Source organism: Bemisia tabaci, chromosome 2 (genome assembly GCF_918797505.1).
Source record: "Bemisia tabaci chromosome 2, PGI_BMITA_v3".
Taxonomy (NCBI): domain Eukaryota; kingdom Metazoa; phylum Arthropoda; class Insecta; order Hemiptera; family Aleyrodidae; genus Bemisia; species Bemisia tabaci.
In genome coordinates this window covers 42,987,404-43,012,037 of record NC_092794.1, presented here as the reverse complement: position 1 = coordinate 43,012,037, position 24,634 = coordinate 42,987,404, and the positions used below count along the sequence as shown (strand labels likewise).

Sequence of the window (24,634 nt, the reverse complement as noted above, 5' to 3'; positions counted from 1 at the left end):
CGGCATTCCTGAAGTCTTGTGGGCGCTATTATGCGTCCCACGCCAACCGACCGACTGCAGTGCAATTGGTGCAATGCGAGGAGTATTCATTCAGTCTTGTAGGCGCTAATATGGGCTTGACGCCGCCCGCACTGTTCGGCGCAATGCGTGAAGTGTTCCTTAAGTCTTACAGGCATCTCCTAAAACGTAAAAAAGGGGGCCTTCGCGCAATCCTATCGCAACCATGTATCACTATGTCCATCAATTTCAAGAGTCAGCCCGCAGATGACGTCACACAATTCACAATGCGCGCCTATACAAAAGTTTTTTTTTTAAATTTTTGTAGGCTAGTGGGGCCGCTGTTCGAGGACGGGATGACGTCACCACGAGTGAGCACGCAAGGAAATCCCTTGCCATTACCGCGAGTCGTCTCCAGGACGATGCACCCGGACGACGGCTTCCACGACCACGCGGGGACGGTCATGATCGTTGCCTGGGGACAGTTCATGGACCACGATTTCACTTTGACCGGAACACCTCTAGGTAAATTACAGAGTTACACATTTTTACGAAGCAGTCTGAGGCAATTGTAGGCCTTGTCTCCACGGGACGTTTTCACGGGATTTGTCCCAAGTTCGAATCGCAGGAATGAAACTTCTGGGAACCGTCTCCACGGGACGCCCGGGACGGGGCTCATACGTCATACAGTCCTGCGACGAGTTTGCGCGGGAAGATAAATTATAGTTAAAGTCGGGTATTTAACCGGGATTAAAATAATAATTGCACTCAATTGACAATTAGACACATTATTTTAACTACACAAACATTAACAATGGAGTAATCAACAAAATATCGCACGATTCGTTTTCACTTCTTCTTCCTCTCTCAGTGGATCCTATGAGTACAGGGACCATATTTGTTACTGGGAAAAATATTGATTACCGCAATATGTTTCCCAACTTCGTAAGTGAAACGGCCCGTGGAGACAAGGCTTAATGGGAGAAAAACAAGGGGGAAAACGGGGAACAAGGCTAAAATATAACAATAAAAACCCGAGGCGTTTTTACTCAATATTGAGTCGAAAATTCTCGGATTTTTTTTTTTTTTTTCTTAGTACTTTAGCCTTGCATCCCGTTTTCTTCCCTTGTCCCTCTCCTGGTAAATTACACACGAGGAAAAGGGGTGTGCAAACAACGAGTCACATTCTGTTGTCACAGAATCCTGTGATAATTTGCAATTGATAAAATATCATAATCCTCGCGATTCCGGGAGTGAGCCGATTTTGGCCCTCATCGGAGCACCTCCTTTGTTTTGCAGAGGCAAAAACCTACGAAATGTGGGAGAAAAATATTTACGGATACATACTCACTCACTGGGTCTCAACATGAAGCAGAGTGAATTCTGGAGTAAAATAATGGAAAATATCGTCGCTTTTCTCATGTAGACATGACACGCGTGACGTGCTTCTGTACGCTAGCGCCTTGATACGAGTACAACTAAACGTGCTTGAAGGTTGTTCGTATTGCATACGCCATAAACGGAAGGCGCTCCGGCTTCGCACGTTTCTCGCACGCTCCCATGGCCATGGGTGAAACATGCCATTGAGCCAGATTTGAAGCGATTTTTGCTACGTTGACTCTCTTTTATTTTAAAATTAAGTCGACGTGTTTGTGAATGATTTGTTTCAAAAATGTATCAGGTTCTAATGCTTCTACCGAACAAAAGTATTTTCTCCATTCTAGGACGCGTATATTAGAAAATGTTGGAATATTTGCTGTTTTTTATAGGAGCATTCATTACACTCATAATGCCGTATTTTCCTTGTGCACAAGTGAAGATAATACATATCGATGACCAAAGTGTGAAACCACTTATCTTCATCGCGGTGTATCAAAATTTCCGTTCCTCTTTAGGTAATCTTTTGGAAGAGAAACAAGTGAACTTCAAAGCCTGAAATTTATACAGCATGTTCCGCGCTGTTAATGAATGAGAATCAATCGGGTTTTTAAGTAATTACGTTGACAATTTTTCCGAAGGTAAAAGAAAGTAAGACAGGAAGTCTGCAAAGTCACAAACGGAGTTATGTGGTTCCGAAGTTCAGCCGTCGATGTAACGGATATAGGCAAAATCATTCTGTACATCGAAACGAACTGTTCGGGGTCAAAAACATCGATTTTTGGTTTTTAATGCTGACTACTTTTCAAAAGTCTCAAGAAAAGGGACCAACGAATGAAAAAAAAGTATGGTCATAAGCTCAAAATTCAACCTAACTGTCCATATCCATGACACTTGGACCAATATCTTGATTTTGTTCATAGGTAGATCAGACAGGCGCTTGCGCCTACAAACCACTGTCTTTTAAGGATGTAATAAGCCTGTTTTTTGATCATATTTCTGTTTTTCAGATCCAATTAATAAAAATGAACCAGAGGAATGTTGCCATAGGCCACCTCATCTGAAGAATCCGTATTGTATGGAGATCATTATTCCAGAAGACGACTATTTTTACAAAAAATTCAATATGAAGTGTCAAGATTTTGTTCGAGCGTTTCCAGCTGTCCGTCCCGGATGTAGACTAGGTAACAAGAACATTTCAACGTTTTGCGCGTTAGAGGTCCTTTCCGTTAAGCCCTTCGCTTTACCTTTACAAAAGAAATTAATATTCATGAACATTACCAACTATAAACATTTTGTATGGATGGTGAAACTTAGAAAGCACGCCATTCTTTCTCAGGACATTGCAAAGTCCCTTTCATTTTTTCGTTTTTCTTGAGGTTTTGATGAGAACGACTAATCATTGTTATGCTGCGCCTATAAATTTTAAATTACCTCAGCCTTTTTCCTGAAGTATTTCCTAAATATTTCATGAAAAAATATCTGAAATTATTCCCTCAAAAAGATGAAATAAGAGCCACAATTTTGTAGGTACGTCCAAAATGGATACGATTTTTTTGTTTTGGTTCATCGTCGATTATTTTAATTGCAACGATTAGGTTAGATAAAACCTCTCTTTAGTATCCTGATAATTTCAAAAAATAAAATACTCGTGGAATAGCATCTATGCTTTGTCATCAATTTTAAGTTTACCACGATCAACCCGTGGACGGTAACGTATCAGTATGACTATATTTTTCAATAAGTATCCACTGTTTCTAGTGTTGTTTAGAGAAAATATTAGTGTCTTTATTTTCCCTATGTAGAAAAGTGATTTTATGGATGAGCCAGGAACAGTGATTTCTCATTGCAAAATTTAGTTCGATTTCACCGAGTGTTCAGTATTATCCAGCTTTAACTATGCTCATAACTTTAGATCTGAGCTATCCGCGAGAGCGTTACTTGCATTCCAATGTACTTCCAAGAATTTTAGATTATTTCTGATTGAACACTGATTTTTCAGGCTCAAGGGTCCCGTTCAACACACTTACCGGGTCCATAGACGGGAATACCATTTATGGCGTCACAGAACATTTTGCCAGGTAGGCCACCGCTTTTCTTATCTCATTAATTATGCGGCGAGGCGTGGAATAATCGATTGTTGATATCCTCCATTTGAAGCTGTGTTAAAAAAATTGAATATTGAGGTGTTTGTTGTGAACGCCCTGTTAATCATCCTTTTCCAGAGGTATAAAAGGCAGATCAATTGATGTATCGCAAAGCACGCCACCCCAATACATTAAATATAATTGTTGGATGTCAAATTGAGTAGTCCACTACAACTGGTTTAAAGTTGAATGCCTGCAATAATGGGTAAAAAACTAGATTTTTTAATGAAAATCCCCAAATAAATTTGTTTTCGTGCGTTCATGTCTCCGCATCCCGCACCTTCCATTACGATCAGTCTCGTGTTCTTAAAGTCTCGGACTCCCCTCAGAGGCAGTTAAGAATATCCTTGGCATGAGTAAAGCGAAAAAAAAAGTATTACGGAACTACTGCGGTCTGAACGCCGATTTCAAAACTGAAAGTGTAAGATGATATCTTCATACACTCTTTCACGTGTTTTCCAGGAGTCTGCGCTCAGGGTTTGGCGGTTTACTGCGGATGAATCCTGCCTTCAAAGAATTCGGCCTTAAAGATTTATTGCCGCTAAAATTAGATATTCCGGACGAGGGATGCACTAGAACGAATAAATCTCAATACTGTTTTGATGCAGGTACGTAACCTTCTCATTTCCCTTTCACTTTGTATTTTTATAACGCAAAGCTTCGGACATATAGAGGTAAAAATAAACCATGCATTTGTTTTACATTTACGAGCATGAGAATTAATTTAAACGTGACTGAAAATAATGGACCTCCGACGATGGTGGTGCTTGAAATTTGGCAACACTGTTTTTCCTCTATTTTTAATTGTATATAAAATAATCGATTCTTGGTGAGGCAGCTTGCTTCACCTGAAGTCTATGTTTTAATTGGATTTAAATGGAGGAAAAACAGCGTTGCCCACTTGCAGACTCGCCACTGACCACCGGACAGGTGGATTTTTTTTTTGGGGGGGGGGGGGGGTGACGGGGCAATTTTAATTTCCCGTAACGTTAATATCTTACCTAGGAGTTGAATTTAGTAGTTGTCATCGCACGAATCGTGTTCTGCATAAAACTGAGGTGAAGAAGTACCAGAGTGCTTAAATTCGTACTATGTGTGGTATTCGTACCATTCAATCTAAAAAAGCGAACATAGAAAACTTTTCGAACTTTTCTCCAAACAATTTTTGTCGGGAGAAACCAGGCAACATTGAATTGCTCATACGGCGTCGAAACACAGCATAAGCCTTAAAAGCTCCATAATTCGATGCCGCGATAATACTAACGTCTAGCACAGTGCGGCCAGCGTTAAACGCCACCTGCAAGACTGGAGGAATACTTCACGCATCGCGCCAAACAGTGCGGTCGGCTTGAGGCGCATATTAGCGCCTACAAGACTGCATGAATACTTCTCGCATTGCGCGCACAGCACGGTGCCGTGCGTCTAATCTTTGTAATTACCCGGTGTTATTAGAGTTAGACCTACCACCTGCGTGCTTCGGTGCGATGGACGATTTGTCCATCATGTCGATTTGTCCACGAGAGAACAAAACTGAAAGCGAATCCTAAAAATGATATTAACATTTTTCTATGTATAAATTGGAATTTCCCTCTCGTGGGAAAACCCTACTATATTTGAATTTAATCGCACACACTGAAAAAAAGTATACTATAACTAAACGTTACAGTGACAGTCTTTGGACCAAGAAAACATGACACAACCTCCATATCGGCACGTAGGTTCAGCTATTGCACCTCGTGTAAACAGTGAAAACACAGGGCGAGCCCATTGAGAGTCCTGCCCAAACCGTTGTAGTGCGCAAATTTATCAAAGAAGATTCTGGTTTTTCATGTGAGCGGGAATTTCAAATATACCGTAACAAATGCGAAATAAAGACGTTAATTTCATAGTTGGGAGTCAATTTTAGTCATTTTCTTTATGCAAATTGTGTTTTATTTTAAAGTTTGAAAATTTTACGGACATCAGAATGTTTAGCTTCTACAATCGTCACCCTTCTGATGTAAGGGCGCATCTCAATTCTCACGTAAGCCCTATTTTACATATGAATGCATGCTTTCTGGGACTCAAGCGGAAATCGAGATATGCCTTTACGTCAGAGGAGTGACATAATGTCCAGTGTCCATTCCATATGAAAAAGAACATTTCCTCAAGCAATATCTCCATGTGTCGACGATGTAAGTCCGAAACCACGCACGGTTTGCGACGTTGCAGGTTTCCTTTCATACCTTATTTTTTAAGTGGAAAACTACTCAGCGGCAATTATGCTTAAAAACTGTCATGTTCTTCCTTTCTGCAGAACATAAAATGCCTTAAATAAAATAGGAGTGGAGATTTTATACACCGCAAACGAGATACGTGGCTGCGGACTTACACCATTGATGTATAGTTAATCTTAAACAAATATTTTCCATCTTATTGATAAAACTTGGTCGCAATAATGATTTCAGGGGAGATCCGTGTCAACGAGCAACTAGTTTTGGCATGCATGCACACGTTGATGGCCAGGGAGCACAATCGTGTAGCGCACGGTCTTGGTCAGATCAACCCTCACTGGGATGACGAGACTCTCTACCAGGTATTTTAATACATTTAGTTCATTTTTTCAAACTCCAATCATTTTGGGACAAAAAGTATCACTCAAAAAAGTCAAATCAAACCAAGGTTGCGGTGGTTTGAAGTTCCCAATTCAATGAAAGGAGCACTCATAATAATTACGTAACCCATTTTTTCGGCATTTTTGATCCCCTCACCCCTTGTAACGCATAACGGAACCTCCGATCCCCCATATTAATTACATAAAACATGAAGGATTCCCTTTACTTTGTAAGATCACACACAGAGAAAAAGAGGTAGAGGTTGTTGGATGTATGGACATTTCCAATTAATTGTGGTAGTACCCCAATAAATAAGTTACTAACCAAAACGTTGCGGTACTACCACAATTAATCGAAAATGTCCATATCATCAGACATATTAGGGGAGTACCACATTTTAGGGGAAAACCCCTAACATTTTTTTTCCGTGCAAAAATTGTGAGAAAATGTTTAATACATATATGTCGCTGGATGAAATTTTAATGATAGCCTGACAGACAACGTTGAAATAGATAATATTTGGATTTTATTGATTAAGATTGCGCAAACTTTCGTAAGATTTTGTACGTTTCTTACCAAGAGAGAGAGAGAGAGTTACGTAACGCTGACACTGACCACCCTTCCCCCTTATAACGCATTGCAACATAAGTTCATAGAGACCGCCCCCCCCCCCCCTGGAGCGTTATGTGATTTATGAACGCTTCCAGACATTGTTTCCAGGAAAAAGTAATTCAAATTCTAATCTGTTGTGTTAAGAGGCGTGAAATTGTTATAATGCATCTTTATGCACTTAATTGCCACAAGTATCGACCACATAGATCGTAAATTATTCTTTAGGTGACTGACGAGCCTTTACAGCTAAAATGTGAAAGTCTGACTTTTTGACCCAGCTCTATGAAATTACTTTACTTATTTAAAATTGTTACTTATCAAGATTTTTTATGTGATTTTATAATTATGTGTCAACAGGAAGCAAGAAGAATTGTCATTGCGGAGATCCAGCACATAACTTACAATGAGTTCTTGCCGATATTGTTGGGGAAAGATGTAATGCAAAAATTCGGGCTGGTGCTGCAAAAAGAGGTATAAACTCTTTTTTTTTCTATACCTACTTGTATGAAGAACCTATATAAAAATGTATCTCTGACTTATACACACACTATGAGTGAAGAAGTCATGGCTCATCATATTACGTACTTTATATTTATTATTTTTCTTTAGGTAACTGACAAGAGCTGAAAAAGTATATTAAAATATCCATGCACGCTGTTCCACACTCATTCCCGCACCAGTTCGCCTTCAATAAGTTCGTAGGCAATGGGAGTGGCTCAGAAGCAGTAATAGTTGCTTGCAGTAAATTAAGCGATTAACAGTCACAGTTTCAGTCAGTGGCACTTAAGGAGCCCTGAATGTATTTATTCGACAAAACCCAATCCTATCTTTGTCGACAAAAGAGATCAAATACACTGCGGGCTTCGATTTAAAGAAGTATCCTTTGAAAATTCCAAAACGGTTCCTTTGAAGGAGGCAATTCACAAGGTTTTGTAATTCTCGAATTTGTTTGTTTGTTTATATTACAGGGTTATTGGGACGGATACGATCCTGAAGTCAACCCAAACGTTATTGACGCTTTCTCAGCAGCTGCGCTAAGGATCGGCCACACTTTTCTACCAACCGCAGTCGAGCGATGGAGTAAAGCACATAAATTTATTGGTACGTAATCTTCGTGATTAATGGCGCTCAAAAAGCAGTCATTTGCCGTTAGAGCATTTATACTACCTTGTATTGAGGTTCTCTCATTTCTCTGGTTTTAATAAAAATTTAGTCAAAAAATTCACTTTTCACTTTAATCTTTTCAGCCTTTTTGATCCAGCTTCAATTTTTTTTCGAAAGAAATCGTGTGGACTGTAAGGAATCTCGTTCAACAAAGGTTATTGATGAAAGTAGAAAAACCCAAATATTTTGTTTGCAGTTATGCAATTTTCAGAGATATTTACTCACGAACTAATCTAGCGTCTCCAACAACTCCAGGGAAATATGTTCAATTCTTTTCTCAAACATTAATATTTTGTAAGGGGGAATCTGGAAAAGTTTGATTGCCAACACGGCATTTTTTCTCGGCAAGCCCGGTAATGGCAGTAACGCTACGATACAACTATTCGAACGTATAAATAATGCTGGGAGGTATCTTTCTAATTTGAAGGCATTTTGAACTTGTGATTTTATTTGGAGGGAATGTGAAATCTTGATGTTTGTCTACTTTCAGCATCCAAGAGACTATCCGATTTGATCAGACGCCCATTCGATTTGTACAGAGCTGGAGTATTTGATGAGTACTTGATGGGTCTCATGAACCAGGTAGCTCAGGCCATGGATGATTCAATCACACAGGAGGTAAATACCGTAAATTAATACTCGTGAAACTTCTTAGCTGTTAAAAGTATTTTGCATGTAACTCAACCACTGGCATGACAGCGATATAAATTGACAAGAGTAAGATGTTAAGTAGACAAATTTGTGAAGAGGCAGATTTTCCGATTCACCCCCAAAAATCTTCTCAATCGTTATAATTTATTGTTTATTTATTTTATTTATTTATTTTACATTCGTACAATAGATCCCCATTATTGGGGCTATGGCACATGTCACTGTTATGGCACTGTTAAAGTACAATAGATATAGTACAATAGTATACAGAAGTATAATATAAGTATATATAGTATATAATAGTAAAATAGTATGGTATTATTTTCTAAAGGGAATTATTATTGGTAACTAATAGTTGTAATTATTGACTACCTAACCAGATATAATCAGCAGGTCGTCGAATATTTTGGCGTAATTTTCAAGAAAATTTTAAAATGACTTCAATTTTAGGTGACGAACAATTTATTCAAAAAACCTGGCAAGCGATTTGGAATGGATTTAGTATCGTTCAACATCCAAAGAGGACGAGATTTCGGTATTCCCGGCTACATGGAGTTCAGGTAAGAGATCCATTATGTAGTCTTTAAAGTACATATTTTTTGCAAAACTGCTGCTTTATTTGAATACTCATAAAACGAGTTCGATTGGAAAGAACTGAGGAATTGAGAGAACTTACTTAACTTATTTGGTTCCTCCTCCCCGGTTACATTTGCTTAGTTCATGTGAGCGTATATCCAGACTGGGGGCAGAAAGGGTGGTCACAAGGTCTGGATTCAAAATAGCTGATGATACAATGAATTGAGCGTGTTGTAGACTATTCTTAGAGGTTACTCCATTTAATAAATTTTGGATCGTGCGCGCTGTAACCTCTGGGATTTGGGTGTAAATTGTAAAATTTCAATTGAGGGCACCTCAGAAATGTAGCTTGGCTCCCTCAATTATAGCCCAAAAAGAATTTGTTAATCCGCAACATCAGTTGTCACTTCTAATGAAATTCTCGTTATAAAATTAAATTTCTTTCATTCGTTTGGTCCATTCGAAAAAAAAGAAATGCTTAACAATTTGCTCTACCCATTTTGTAGGAAATTCTGTGGTTTACCAGGAGCAAACTCTTTTGATGGCTTGTTTGGAGCCATGCCAAACTCAACAGTCAGCAGATACACCACGATATATCAGTAAGTATTTTTCATAGAAAGTTCCATCGTTACAAAACATGAAACCATGACTGTACCATTTCAAGCCGCTCAAAAAGACCTATAACTCACATAAATAGAAAAATCATAACTGGGACACAAAAATGTACAAATAGTAACAACAGATGAAGGGTCGAATTCAAATTGAGTGAGTATACCGCGGCAAGAATAATCATCATTTCAAATACTGTCATTATATCGGTTTGATATAATCGTGATCGTGAAATTTCGATATCAACTTGAAATTAGTATACAGCCGCTATGTTATCCTACATGATGAAATCAACATGATCTAAACATTTATTACATATTGACGGTAAAACTATCAGACCACGTATCTCGGTTTGCGATGTTGCAGACTTCCTGCCATACAATAATTTTTAAACGGAAAATTGCTCCACGTCAATTCTCGAAAACTTTCGTGATTTTCCTTCTCAGTGCGAGAAAAAATTATGTGAAAACTTCAAGGAATGATATTGAGTTGTTCTCCTCCAAAAAAATTAAAATGAGAGCGAAGATTTATAGACACCGCAATCGAGATAGGTGGTATGGTAGTTTCACCATCGATATTATACTCGTATTCAGCTGAGGTAGTTTGCAGCATGATCTTGCATTTTACATAATTGTTTTTCAACATGATAACTTGTTCCAGTGTAACATGTAATCCGTATCTCTTGTGTTCAACAGACGCATTATTGGCTAATAAACTGATTGAATGATGATTTACCAATTTCAGGGGACCAGTGGATGTAGATTTGTGGTCAGGAGGAGTTTCTGAGAAACCTCTGCCCGGGAGCATGGCGGGTCCGACTTTCGCATGCATAATCGCCACCCAATTTAGTTATGCTAGAAGAGGAGATCGCTTCTGGTATGAGCTACCGAATCAACCTTCCTCTTTCACACCTGGTAAGTTCAAGTGAAATCTGTAGATAATTTTGCACCTTCAATAATAATATTTCTTCTATCTATGTTTATTTTAAAATATATTTGGAATATTGATGGCTACAGTACGAAACTGTGTATCTCGGTTTGCGACGTCTCAGACTTCCTAATATACTCTATTTTTCAAATGAAAAGCTATTCAACATCAATTCTTGAAAACTTCCGTGATTTTTCTTCTCTGAGCGAAGAAAACGCCGAGTAAAATTCAAGGAATGACAATGATTTGTTCCCCTTCGAAAAAATAAAATGTGTGCGGAGATTTTTAAACTTAGCAAACGAGAGACGTGGTCTGGTAGTTTCACCGACGATATCTCCGTTGCTTTATTTCAAAATGTTTGCTCTTGTCTTATTTCTTCGAAGTGAGAAAAAGAGAACGAACAAATTGCTTCTTCACTCACTTCATCTTCCTCCTGTTCTTCACTCCCTTCTCTGCCTTTCTTCTTCGAATTCCTAATTATTATGTCTCATCCTCATCCTCTCCTTCTCTTGACACTCCCTCTTTTTCTTCTCTTCCCTTCTTCATTCTTCTCCCTCAGCTTTGAGATATTTAGTTTTTCATGTGTCTTTTTTTTCTTTATCGCGCGTTTAAGTCCCTTATTAATTCACATAAGCTCATGCAGCGGCTTGAAGCCACCGCAGCAGACAGGGAAGGGTTACAGAAGTAGTTCTACCTTTTATATTTACACTTTGAATATTCAAACGGAATTTAGGCTGTATGAAAAATGTACAGACTAGTTTAAACGGAACAAACTTCTCCCACCGAAATGTCATTTTTGAAAGAGCGGTGCATCTGCCGAAATCCATAGTCCTTACAGCCGTTAATAATGCACTATCGCAGGGTCCATGAACCGCGGCAGAGTGATCACGTGGTCAAAAAAAGAGATCGCATCAGGAGATATATTTTCGGACGCCATATTGACTGTCTCGCCGATGTGCATTTACACGGAAGCTCAATTACGCGTTCTTAGAAATCTGTTTTCGTGAGACAATATCGATAAAAAAAAATCTAGGAAAATTCCTTCTCAGCTAAGTGCATTCCTACTTTCATAACACCAAATAAAAATGATCGAGTAGGTACCCTCATTCTACTACTACTTATAAACACTATTCTGCGACTTGAGCAGCTGACATAAAAAAAATCCTATTTGTTTGTTGATTTATATGTACATAACTGCAGTGTTAAAATTATATATCATGTTCTGGCGGCAGATCAACTTAAAGAAGTCCGGAAAGCCACTCTAGCACGAATAATTTGCGATAACACAGACTTGATAGACACCGTTCAGCTATGGCCAATGGTGCTTCCCGATCACGAAATGTAAGTATGAATTATTTTTATGTGCAGCGTTTAGCAGTGGCGATTTTTCAAGTTGGCGATACTATTTTCCTCCATTTAAATCCATTGAAAATATCGATTTAGTTCAAATTATTGATAAGAGAGGAGATGCTATCTCAAAAGAGAGTTGAAAACTGTCTTCGACTCAATTCGTTTGATCTCATTGGCACTGTGCTTTTCCGTAGGGCAGTTCTATGGACCACCTTGAACGTCCTCACAGAGGATTCAATCAATCGCTCATGAGGCGACTACGCGTTCGACTTCGTCCTTGCGATTTCGTCTTTATGACCTCTGATTCATCACCGAACGTTATGAGTTAAAAATAAAACAGTACGGATGTACGTGTCGATCGATTGGTGTCCACGCCATTTGGACAGCCGTTCTCTGGTTTGATAGCACCCAGTCGGCTGATAATAGTTTATTTTAACCCGCTAATCAGTTTATAATCTGATAGGTTTCAATTAGGCTAGCAACCACCTAATGAGCGGCGCAAGTTTCTTTTCTCGGGAATTTTCCTCAGTTTTATTTTTTCCTTTTCTGCCCCTTGCTCCTTAATATCCCATTATTTGAGGAACACACGCTTTGACTAAATGGGATTCCCGGTGAGGTGTCTCACTGAGCTCCTCAAAGTTGGCGCGCTGTTATATTTTACAGTCTACTACAGGCTATACTAACGAGCTCGATTTCAAAAATTTAATAAATAGTCTGGGAACTCAGAGGAATTTCCATGCAAGGGGAAATATCTCAAGATGAAGATGGTAAAACACCATTAGATTAAAATGGACAGTTGGAGTGACTCACTTCAAACGTTTGAACACATCGGAATCATCTCAAGAATGATACCTGCCAGTCCTTGACAAAATATAAACTTTGTTGAAACTTTGATACGTGCTTCTTGATTTTGCTGCTTACATTAGCTAATCTCAGCTTTGAAAATTCTGTCAAAAAAAAGGACCTTTTTGTGCCTTTCTGGGAGAATTCAGGGATTTTGTTTAAATATGGCCCAAGCGATACCTTAAAAAAAAATAATCCGCCAGTGGAAGTTTTAGCTTGAGTTCAAAACTCGTTTAGGGGATACAGCGTTGCAAAATTTACGTTTTTTAACTTTAAAAAATGCTAGAATTTAAGTTCCTCGGTCAAAAAACAACTTTAGTTGATCCCTTTCTATTTTCTGAGGCACAGTAACATCAGTTGGTGGCACTGTGCTTCAGAAAATATAGCAGAATCGAGTTAAGTTGCTTCTTTAACCGCGGATCTTCAAAATAATAGTATCTCTGAATGATAAAAAATGAAAATTTGCAACGCTATATCGCCAAAACGAATTTTGAACTCAAGCTAAAACTTTCACTGGCAAACTCTCTCTTTAAAAGGTATCGTTCAGGCCACATTTGAACAAAATCCCTGAATTCTCCTTATAATGGGCACAAAACAACTCCTTTTTTTTGACAGGCTCTTTAGGGCCAAGGTTAGCTGAATAGCAAAGTCAACAAAGTCCATAGTTTTTCAGCATCCATAATTTTTCAATTACTGGCTGGTATTATTTTCAAGGTGATTCCGCTGTTTTCAAATGTTTGAACTAAGACGCACATTTTTTTCGTTTAAGCCACATTTTATCGAAATTCCTGAGTTCCCAAAGGAGGGATTCTTTTTCAACAGGCTCTTTTTCCATTACAATGATGCCTATTTTAATTTTCTTGTATTTACCAATTTTTCAGAAATCCAAGAGTGCCTTGCAAGAGTGGTATCATTCCAACGATGGACCTGACAAAATGGGCAGATTTCAGTGGATCGCCCTCGGGGCCGCTGCCGCATGTATAGATCCCTCTGGCGGAAAGTGACCGAAAGAATCTTTCCACAGCAACACTTTGAATCTCGCGCATCATCTCTTTGCGTCTCTACCACTGGCGATTCTGCAAACTGGCAACATTGTTTTTCCTCCATTTGAATACATTAAAAATATCGATTAAAATTTCAAAATATAAATTTCTCACAAAAATCGATCGTTATGTGGATTGCATTTTGCAAAAAGGAACCACTAACATTGCAATGTTGCTAAGATTGTGCAATTTCTTTTGTCTTGGAGGAAAAACCCGTTAACCATTAATAGTTTCTATTTTACTCGCTAAAAACTGTAAATTTAAGACAAAAATTACCATTTAATTTTCATAGTTTTCCACGATTTCCGCAATTTTATTGCAAAAGATGAAGTTGCACAATCTTAGCATCATTGCAATGCTAATGGTTCATTTTGCAAAATGCAATCCATATATACCTATGGTTAAGAGGAAGAAAAGCAGTGTTGCCAATTTTCAAGAATAGCCATGCGTCTCTATGATACGTTTTTAATAACTGATGTTGAAAAACAATTTCTAATGTACCAAAGGCACTCGGTGCCAAAAGTCAATACATACATTGCATGGAACTTGTATTTTACGCCTCAAGAAATGGAGCCACTATATCATTAATGAAAACTATGTAACAAGTGCCTCAGCCATAGCGACGTACTTCGTTGTTTCCCGGACGAACGAAAGTAACTGCATTTCAACGTTGCAAAATTCCCTTTCACAATTTTTATTTTTGCCTGAACATTTTCATTGCAATTTTCACAGATTTTTCCATAATTTGTTGTCAGAAATCAGTGAAATTTGAGATTTTGCAGCCTTGAAATAGAGCTACGTTCCTTCGTTTGGAAAACGACAAATCGCGTTGCGTTATGCAAAGTTCTTTTAAAAATCAATTTTTTTTACTCATACAGAGGTAAAATTTTTCCTCTAAATTATCTTGTATTTTTGACGAAAATTTCCTAACCTTTTTGCTGTAAAATATACACCTGTAAATTAATGAAAATATAATTTGTCAAATTTGTCGGCAGAGTTTGCTACTGAGCCCCTTCCTCTCTTAACCTCTGAAATATTTTCGCAGAATTTTGGAAGAGATATCTATTGTAATAGTCATGTGGTCGCACACACAACACATTTTTTACCTCCAGAACACGATTGTTTCTTTTCTTATGAGAACTCGCAAGTTCATATTTTTTACTAATCATTCGCGGTGATTATATAATAACTAATAGCCCCATCCACAAAGCAAAAGCTCTCTACCATCACACACTGCCCGACAAAGGAGTGGAACAAATAACAAATCAGTTCATGGAAAAATAGCACAACTTTAACGGATATCATCGACCACTTAATTAACGCATATTCCTTCCTCTCCCTTACTTTCAGCCTTTTTTTTACCATAGTAACGGAATTTAACAAAGATTACGAAATGCTGGACTTTCTAGTTGACCCTCACTTGGAAATATTGTTGCAAGATTGTGCTGAGAATTCAACACTTTGCTCCAATTAAAACCATGCAAAATGCTCAAATTTTTTTGCGCAACTCAACACTTACGATTGGAGGAGATTTTTGTTTCTGGCCATACCTCCACTCAATTAGATAGATATTGTCTACTGCTGGCTACGACCGGCTAAAACTAGCGTCTCACTCCTTCAGTACGTTGGGAGATAGCTATGCTGAGTCTGAAATTCCAATGGTAAAACTCCAAAACTACATATGTATCTCCATTCTCCAGTTTGAAGATCTTAAAATGTTTCCGCATATTTCAAATTATTCCTTCTTAATTGGTATAAAATTGCAGCATCATCAATACTTGAACAATTTTTACCAGACTTTATACGGCGATTTTTTTATAAGAATAATATCACCGTTTTATTGCGATTACATCGTAATGTTTATCTCAGAACATGGCGATTTATTTCAAGTAATGTAGCCGGAAATGACCATACATGAGATATCAATTTCATCACCACAAATCGCAGTTTTTGGTTCGAATAATATAGAAATAGATATAAATATATGAAGAGAATCGATTATTAAGGTGTTCGCTGCGAACACCCTGTTTATCGATCCTTTTCTATAGGTTTAAACGGCATAACAATCGATACATCGCAAAGTCACGCCATTGTGCTGTAGTTTTGGGATTTACCATTGATAAGAAGCCCGCGGCTCGCAGCGCAGTGCCAACCTTCAATCAATCGATAACAACCTGTATCGTTAAGTTTCCATCGTTCTTCACAACGAACTTTCGTGAGTGCACCGTCGAGATTCATTCATGGAGTCACGTGTTGTCTGGAACACTCATTGATGTTAATTTGCAAGTACAAGGTACCGACAGAAACAATTAATTGAAAATATGCGGAGGAAAATGTCGATTCTAGTTACGTTTTCCGGGTGTCTGGCGGAGAGCCTCCCAGCTATCTCGTAACCAATACGTATTGAAGCGTCTACTCTCATTAGGCAGCCACGCGGATGTTAGCTTACGTTTTGATCAATGGCGTCTAATGAATACGTTGGACACAAAAATCCCTTTCCCTTTAGAACGACAGGAATTTTTGTGTCAGTGGATGTAGACAACTGGAAAGCTCAAACATGCTAAGGAAACTTTAAGGGGATTAGGTCGCAGTTTCTATCTTCACTATGTAAATTATGTAAAAGTGTAACACATACACAATGGTTGCATCACTCCGTTTGTCACGAAACGTTACATAAATTATTTAATAACGATCAGATTTTAAAAAGCTCGGTCTTGAATCGCAGCTTAGAATATGTAGAATCCGATTAAAAAAAAAAGGTTGGAACAACAAAATGTCTATCACGCCAACCAAAATTCCTCTCTTAAAATACTTTTCTGTGTGTTCCTCTACTCCTTAAAAGGGTTGGACATGAAAAAGGTTTTCATCATGACTACCATGGCCAACTGGACTAGACGGATAGGGAGTTATCGCGTTATGAGATGGTTTACTTTTCTCACGCTGCGTTTAAGTCTCCTAGCTTTCCCGTGTGTTTCCTGGCTGTTAAATGACGCTGTCAAAGGCATATATTCATGGGTCCTCGGAAACACCTGTTGATGACGTCACCTAAGGCATTTTTTGATGAATTTTCAATTTCATTTTTCTTTTTTTTAGTGGACGGATTTTTTTTGTTTTAAATTGATCACCGATGATGGTATCAATAAAGACCTCTAATTCACCAACAAATGATTCCGGTGACTCCATCAACGAGAGCTTCGGATGTATGTCTTCGATGGTATCTTCTGTGTCCTCGTAAGCACTTTTTGATGACGTCGCCGGAAGCATTTGTAGATGAATTAAAGGTTTCCATTGATGACGTCTTCGGGGGTGCCTCTTGATTAATTTTGAAGCTCGACATTCTGTCCAATGAATAACAGTAATGAAAATGTTCATTTTTATGAAAATTCAGTTCAATTAACGAGCATAATCGCAAAAAGTCGACGAAAGTCTTGTCCTGATATCCCCCCCCCCCCCCGAAGGGAAGGGGAGTTAATTTACAGAATTTACACAGCCATCGTAATGAACCTATTTTGATCAGTAACCTCATTCTAATCCTTTCATATACCTCTTTTCAAAGCCTAATTATCTGCGGTAGAAGCTGATAGCGTTGTTATGGAGCTCATGGAGGATATTAGAGCGTTTTTGTACGAGAGAGAACGGAGCACCGAATTCCACATTTTTTATTTCCAGTTTTTGACGGAGTTGGATTCCCTTCGACGTGAACAAATCTGATATATATTTGATATTTGATATATTGATAAATATTTCCTGGAAAAACGCATTTTATCCCTTAGGCAGGGCCGGATTCAACTACTTGCCGCCCCCTTCTCATTCGTTTTGAAACTCGATAAAAACCATCAAATGAACGTGCCAGCGGGGGAGGGGTGTATAAGACGCATTTACTTGTGTTGAACACATTTTTTGGGGAAGCCCTGTCAACACTACTAGCAAAAGTTCACGAAACTTTGCACGAAAATTAAGTTCCGTAAACCCATCTCTGTGTGAAGTTCCCAATTCATTTTGATTAAACATGGTATCCGGACGTATATTTTCACGATGAACTTGATTTTGAGGTAAGTTTTCCATAGGAAATTAGATAGCCTTTCAAAAAGTTCATAAGAACAGAAGCCTTCTGTTCAAAAGATGTGAGTGTTGCATAAGTAAGAGAGTGAATGCGGTTTGGTCTCTCGTTATTTCTCCCTGCTAATTATTTAAATTAATATATGAGGCGATAGATAAAGAAGATGGAGGGAGGGTGGATCGATCCTATTGGTGGAAGCGGGTGGCGGTGGCTTCAATGGTCAAAGGAGGTAAGTAATAACTAACTAACGCCAACCCGAGAGATCCAATAGCTAGTCCCACATTTACTGCCTTAGTCTATAGCATTTACATTTACGGCAAGCACCCGTGTCAACCAATCGGATTGCTCCAATTCTCCTAGTTCTTCTTTGTCTGTAGCTTTCTCTGTCAATTTCAATAATCAGCCAGTTAGAGCAGTATGAGGAGCACTGTTAAATAGAAATAATTACATTCTTTTTGCAATTCTCACGAATCACTATACTGAATCAACAAATGTACTGAGTAATTTAAGTCTCCACTTCAGGGCTCTTTCGCCTGGCTCTTTTGTATCGATGACCAGAGGGCGAAACCACGTATCTCCGTTTGCGACGTTGCAGACTTCCTTTCATACTTTACTTTTTTCGAGATAATTTGTCTGCTCTGTTAGCAGAATATTCTGTATATAAAATAAAATTTAAGCTATAAAATTGGGTTATTTCTCCTAAAAAAAAGTAGTAGAGCGAACATTTTGAAACACGGTATTGATGCATGGTTTCGCACTTTGGCTGTCAATATTAATGAAGCAGAAATTTGGTGACGTCCAAATACTCTCTCGGCGTTTTTCCTCAAGACTGATGAACGATACTTGGAAGGTCGTAGAATGAAGATAACGATCGAAATAATAAAAACAGTAATTTTTGGAGGTTATTACTCGTCCTAATGTGATATTAAAGAGGCCAAGCGATCCAAAGATCCGCTCTTAGGATTTGTGCTATATGAAAATCCGTCTGCGACACGCGAGGCTCATAGCTGCCGTAGTAAGGAAAAACGTCGTATGAGCCTTCAGAGGTTGCAAAATTTCCTTCGATAAAAAACGAATTTTCAGCAAAACTTATGAATAGTTTCTATCCAATTTTTGTAGAGAATTCGATTCGAAATTTAATCTTATTTACTTAAAAATATGCAAGAAAAATACTCATAACTTTTCTGAAAAATGACCTTTTATCGGGAGAAATTTGGCAACGCTCGAATGTTCATACGTCGTTTTTCCCAGCAAGGCAGAAAGGGACTGCGAGTGCGCGGAGGTGATGACCGGAAGCACATGCGCGATGGCTATTTGCACACGAACTGCGTGAGTGAGATAATCGCCATGGCAACCAGCTGAGTTGACTTGTCCTTGACCTACTGTCGGGTGACTGACCGCTCCGCAGCCGGCGTTAACGCGGCGTTACGGCGCGGCGTCTTCGCTTATTACCATCACACACGTCTTCGCCAAAAAACAAACGCTGATTTTATGGCGCCACCCGGTAGCCTGCTTTGTCCCCACCACATGCCCACTGGACCCGCTACCTTCGCAGGGAGAGGATTGCCGTGTCATTGTCGCTCTACATGCCTTCAGGGACCGTTTTTAAATTACGTAACGTTTTAACCAATGGCATTTTCTGATTATACGCTGCTGAAAACCGCTGCTTGTCCAAGCAGGCATCCCGAATCCGTACCGTGCGGACTTTAAAACGGATACTGACCGTATAAGGAGCCATCACTAAATTACGAAACGCACTTTTTTGGAATTTTTGACACCCCCCCCCACCCCCACCCCTTGTAACGCTAATGTGACGTAGGTCCCTATCTTGTACTGTAACATGTAAAAACAAAATGGCGTAATTCCCATCCCCCTTGAGCGTTACTTAATCTACGAACGGCCCATAAGGATCAAAAGTACGTAGGAAAACGCGTTTCCTGACTTCGGAAGTCCGTAAGCGTGAAGTTACACAGTGGCGGAGCAGCATAGACTTCCACGAGCCTGATCTGCAGAAAACCTTTGGTCAGGTCATCAGAAGGCACCGCCAAAGGTGTTCGACAAAGGAGGATGTGGCTAGTATGGCCAACTAGACTAGACGAACAGGGAGCCGTTGCATTATGAAATGGTTTACTTTTCTCACGCTGCGTTTAAGTCTCTAAGCTTTTCCATGTGTTTCTCAACTCCTTAAAAGTGTTGGACAAGGAAATGCTTTTCACCATGGCTACCATGGCCAACTGGACTGGATGAACATGCACTGTAAAAAGAATCTTAAATTTGCCGCCAAGAAGTATTTTTTCTTAAATCAAGAATTTTGCTGCTTAATATAAACTACTTTTTTGCTTGAACCAAGCCTTCATTTCCTTGAATCAAGAAAAATCAAGCGTAAATCAAGATGAAAGAAATTCTTGGGCAAATTTAAGAATCTTCATGCTTGAGCCAAGCACCTTTTTTTTTCAGTGTGGAGCTGTCGCGAAATAGTTTACTTTTCTCATGCCGCGTTTAAGTCTCCAAGCTTTTCTGTGTGTTCCTCTACTCCTTAAAAGAGTTGGACAAGGAAATGGTTTTCATCGTGATTAACATGGCCAACTGGACTAGACGGACAGGGAGTTATCGCGTTATGATATGGTTTACTTTTCTCACGCTGCGTTTAAGTCTCCAAGCTTTGCCGTATGTTTCCTGGCTGTTAAATGACGACATCAAAGGCTATATTCATGGGTCCTCGGAAACACTTGTTGATGACACCACCAGAGGCAATATTTGATGAATTTTCAATTTTATTTTCTTTTTTAGTGGGGGATTTTTTGTTTTAAATTGATCTTCGATGATGGTGTCAAGAAAAGACCTCTAATTTACCACCAAATGCTTCCGGTGACTCCATCAACGAGAGCTTCGGATGTATGTCTTCAATGGTGTCATCTGTGTCCTTTGAAGCACTTTTTGATGACGTCACCGGAAGCATTTGTTGATGAATTGGAGGTCTCTATTGATAACGTCATCGGTGGTGCCTCTTGATTAATTTTCAAGCTAAACATTTTGTCCAATGAATAACAGAAATGAAAGTGTTCATTTTTCTTGTTTACAAGGTGCTAAAAGGGTTTACTTTTCTCGGAATTTCTATTTTCACTTTAATCCAACTGAGGATGCGTATCTTAATTTCCACGTGAGCCTTGTCGTCCATACAACTCCACGCTTTTCGAGGCTCATGTGAATAATAAGATACGCCCATACGTCAGAGAGGCGACGGACAGCTCGACGGTCGATCAATCGCATACGGACTGATTATTGAAATCGCTAGACAAAGCGAAAGACAACGTGATAGACATGCGAAACAAATCGATAGGCATGCGATAGACATGCGATAGCCACGCAACAGACATGCGATAAACAAATCAGTAGACATGCGATAGATATGCGATATAGATATGCAATAGACATGCGACAGATATGCGATAAACAAAGTGATAGACATGCGATAAGCAAAGTGATAGACATGCGATAGATATACGATAAACAAAGAGATGGATAAAGAAACAGACAAAAGGATAGACGAAGAAAGCATAGGGGGTACGGAGCTATCCTATAGGCTGAAACGGGTGGTTCTTATAGACTAAGGGAGGAAATGATTAAATAACTCTAGAGTCTCTCTAGGAGTCGGGTGACAGAAGTCTATATCGATAGACATGCGAAAAACAAAGAGATAGACATGCGATCAACAAAGCTGTAGACATGCTATAAACGAAGAGATAGAAATGTGCTAAACAAAGATATAAACATAGCTATAGACAAAGGGATAGACGAAGAGAAAACATAGGGGGTTCGGAGCTATATCCTATTGGATGAAACGGGTGGTTCTATAGACTAAGGGGTAAAATGATTGATTAACTCTAGAGTCGAGTCCCTCTAGGAGTCGGGTGATGGAAGTCGGCGGACGCGTGTCCGGGCGGGCGTCCGGTGTGTACGTGCGTCTTCGTGTTCCGCGCGAGTCGCATCATATCGCGCGCGCGCGCATTCAGCGGCGGCGGCGGCATGCGCATCTGATTCGCCGGTCCTTGGCCGTAATTCTTAGCCGGCGCTTAATGCTCATTCTGGTGCACTATTGCGACACCGCCGCGCTGGACAGCGTCGCGTCGCGCAGCGTCGGGCGTCGCGCCGGCCGCAGCCTCCGACGCCGACTCCAAGACCGGCCGCTAGTAACCGAACCCGACGCCGGCGTCTGTGCATCTCTCGCGATAGCTCAAAACTTAATTTTATCGCCGCTACCTATTTAATCGGGCTGACCTGGTTAGGTGGCTAAACGGTGAGTCCAGCGTCAAGGCTTTCCACCGCGCTTTCGTCGCCGTAAACGACTCGCTGGAAACCTCCGTGTTACGTAGATGCGGGAAAAGAATCAACTTTTAAGACTTGCCGCGACATTCCCCCGAAAACTTTTGAGATGTTACACGGGATCGCTCGTTGCGACTTGAGTACCTTTATAGGGAGAGTATGGACCACTCGAAAATTTAGAGATTAGGTTTGATCAGCTCTTGGGGCTCAGAAGGACAGCCAACCTATGAACTCGAATTATCAAGTGGTAATAATTTTCACAATTCTTACTACCCGTCGTTTCAAAAATTATAAAGCACGTATAAAACTTTGATTTCGCATTGATTCTCAGTTTCAAAGTCTTAATCCTAAAAGACGCTTGTTTACAATGCGCTGTCGACCGGCTGTTTTCTGGTGATTTTCGTTTTATACGTTTTCGCTCTTTTGGGCCCTATGAGCTACATAAATCGAGTTGTCCATACTCTCCCTATGAAGATACTCTAGTTGCGCCACACACTCTGTTAAAAATCGATGCTGGATTCTGTATAGGGCCCAAAAGCCCTGGGTGATGTGAATGCGAAGTGAAATTAGCACCATAAAAGCGTATGACACTCCTCAAGAAGAGTAGATTCCTCTCTGTGACAGTGTAAATCACTCCGTGAGGAGAACAAATTCCGCTCCGCATTTATATCAATCGGGGGTTTTGAGGCGCTAAATAAAGTCCGGCGTAAAATTTTAAGAATTTTGGTAAGTATATGCACACCGAGAAAAAAATCTTGAGTAAATTAGGTAACAGGAACGCGATACTCTATATTGGTCGCACTGTTCTGTGCATGTGAACGTACTTCTTAGTTCATGTGCTTAATTTCGTTTCAAATAACCAAACTTTCAAAGCAAACCGAACTGTAAAAATAATTCGGTTTGGCTTGGACCAAGTTCTGAAAAAGCTTGGATTTATGAACTAAAGATACACTTACCAAAACCGAATTATTGCATAACCACAAAAATGAAGGAGAGATTCTTTTTGTACTAATACAGAGACTTTAACGAAGGGTAAGAAAAGTTATATGGGGTGAAACTAGTGATACAACTATTTCAACTCCCAAGTAGGTAAACTTGCATACCCGCAAAAATGAAGGAAAACATGGTCCCTTATCTCAGAGACTTCAGTGCAGAGTAGAGAAGGTACATGGGGCGAATCACGTGAAACGAGATATGTGATTGCGGTCTAACGCCGTCGATATTTTCTTGAGGGTCTCAGGACACATGTCTTAACGACCATAGTTCCGTTTGGCAGAAATACGCCCACTTGCTGAAATTATCAATTAAAAACTCTCAATATGTATAGTTTCTTAGTTAAAATACTATTTGCGAGTGGAAATTGTGCAGCGTAGAAATGTAGTCACCCACTCTCGTACGGGAAGCGACGAAATGAGAGGGGCCCGAAGTCGAGGGAATTTTCCTCGGAAATATTACGCGATCGCAAGTTTAATTGATTACAAAATTAAAGTGGACTGTTCTGAGGATTCCCTTCCGATTAGAAAGGAGAAGCTCCGAGCGGGGGAATGGAGCCGCTAATTTCGTGATTCAGTGCTCCAAAGCTGGGCGACACGTAATACCTTCCGCGGGGCAGGTGAGTAAACAAGAGCGCAAGCGCATAAGAATCCCAACCGTCGGTGACAGTGACGAGTCGCCCAAAACATTGACCTCCAAAAGCTGTCGCGTAACTTCCTCTCTCCGCTTGGCCCAGTTCTTCGCTCTCAGGTTCAAGAATTGAATCCGAAGGAGGAGAACTGCGCTGCACTCCTGAGTCCTGAGTAAGAATAACGCTACTCCAATCAAATTCGTTTTCAAGTGCGTTGATTTTGCGCAGCATGGCGTGGCGGAATACATTTTGGTCCCTCGGGCCAGATTGCAAAAAAAAACCTATGTTGATCGGGTCCCTTCCTCTGCCAAAATGGTCCCATCAAAATATTGCATGGGCTATCATGGGTACCCCGAGGGAGCCATCTGAGAGCCCTGAAAGTCAGGGGTCCATAATCTTCTGTGTGTTCCATCTTATTGGCAATCCGCGGCAGCTCGCAGCTGTTTACCAGGGTTGACATAGTCAAGGAATAACTGGAAAATCGAGAAATGTCTGGGAATTTTAAGAAGTCAGGGAAAACTTTGAAATGTCAGGGAAAATGACGAAAATGTCAAGCGAAATCGTCAAGGCACCTATATTTGCTTTCTCGGATCGGTTTGGCGTTTCGAACAAAATATTTTGCCTGGAAACCATTTCTAACCCTGTTTTACTGACTATCTGACATTTGTTCAATTGTCAGGGAATTTCATCAAAATTTGTCAGAGAAATCAGGGAAATATCAGGGAGTTTAATTTTCA

The 24,634-nt window shown here is 39.7% G+C and overlaps 1 protein-coding gene across 1 annotated transcript in view; it reads left to right on the top strand.

Annotated features, from left to right (window-relative positions):
• Positions 1–14,845, top strand: part of LOC109039988 (chorion peroxidase) — a 65,281-nt gene extending 50,436 nt beyond the window's left edge. Inside the window, exons 7-19 of the mRNA XM_072297348.1 lie at positions 326–522; positions 2,385–2,558; positions 3,377–3,455; positions 3,984–4,129; positions 5,969–6,096; positions 7,085–7,198; positions 7,696–7,828; positions 8,382–8,509; positions 8,993–9,102; positions 9,625–9,717; positions 10,472–10,641; positions 11,887–11,995; positions 13,729–14,845. Coding sequence (XP_072153449.1) covers positions 326–522; positions 2,385–2,558; positions 3,377–3,455; positions 3,984–4,129; positions 5,969–6,096; positions 7,085–7,198; positions 7,696–7,828; positions 8,382–8,509; positions 8,993–9,102; positions 9,625–9,717; positions 10,472–10,641; positions 11,887–11,995; positions 13,729–13,831 — 1,684 coding nt within the window. The 3' untranslated portion in view covers positions 13,832–14,845. The remainder of the gene's footprint in view (positions 1–325; positions 523–2,384; positions 2,559–3,376; positions 3,456–3,983; positions 4,130–5,968; positions 6,097–7,084; positions 7,199–7,695; positions 7,829–8,381; positions 8,510–8,992; positions 9,103–9,624; positions 9,718–10,471; positions 10,642–11,886; positions 11,996–13,728) is intronic.
• The last annotated feature ends 9,789 nt before the right edge of the window (positions 14,846–24,634 follow it).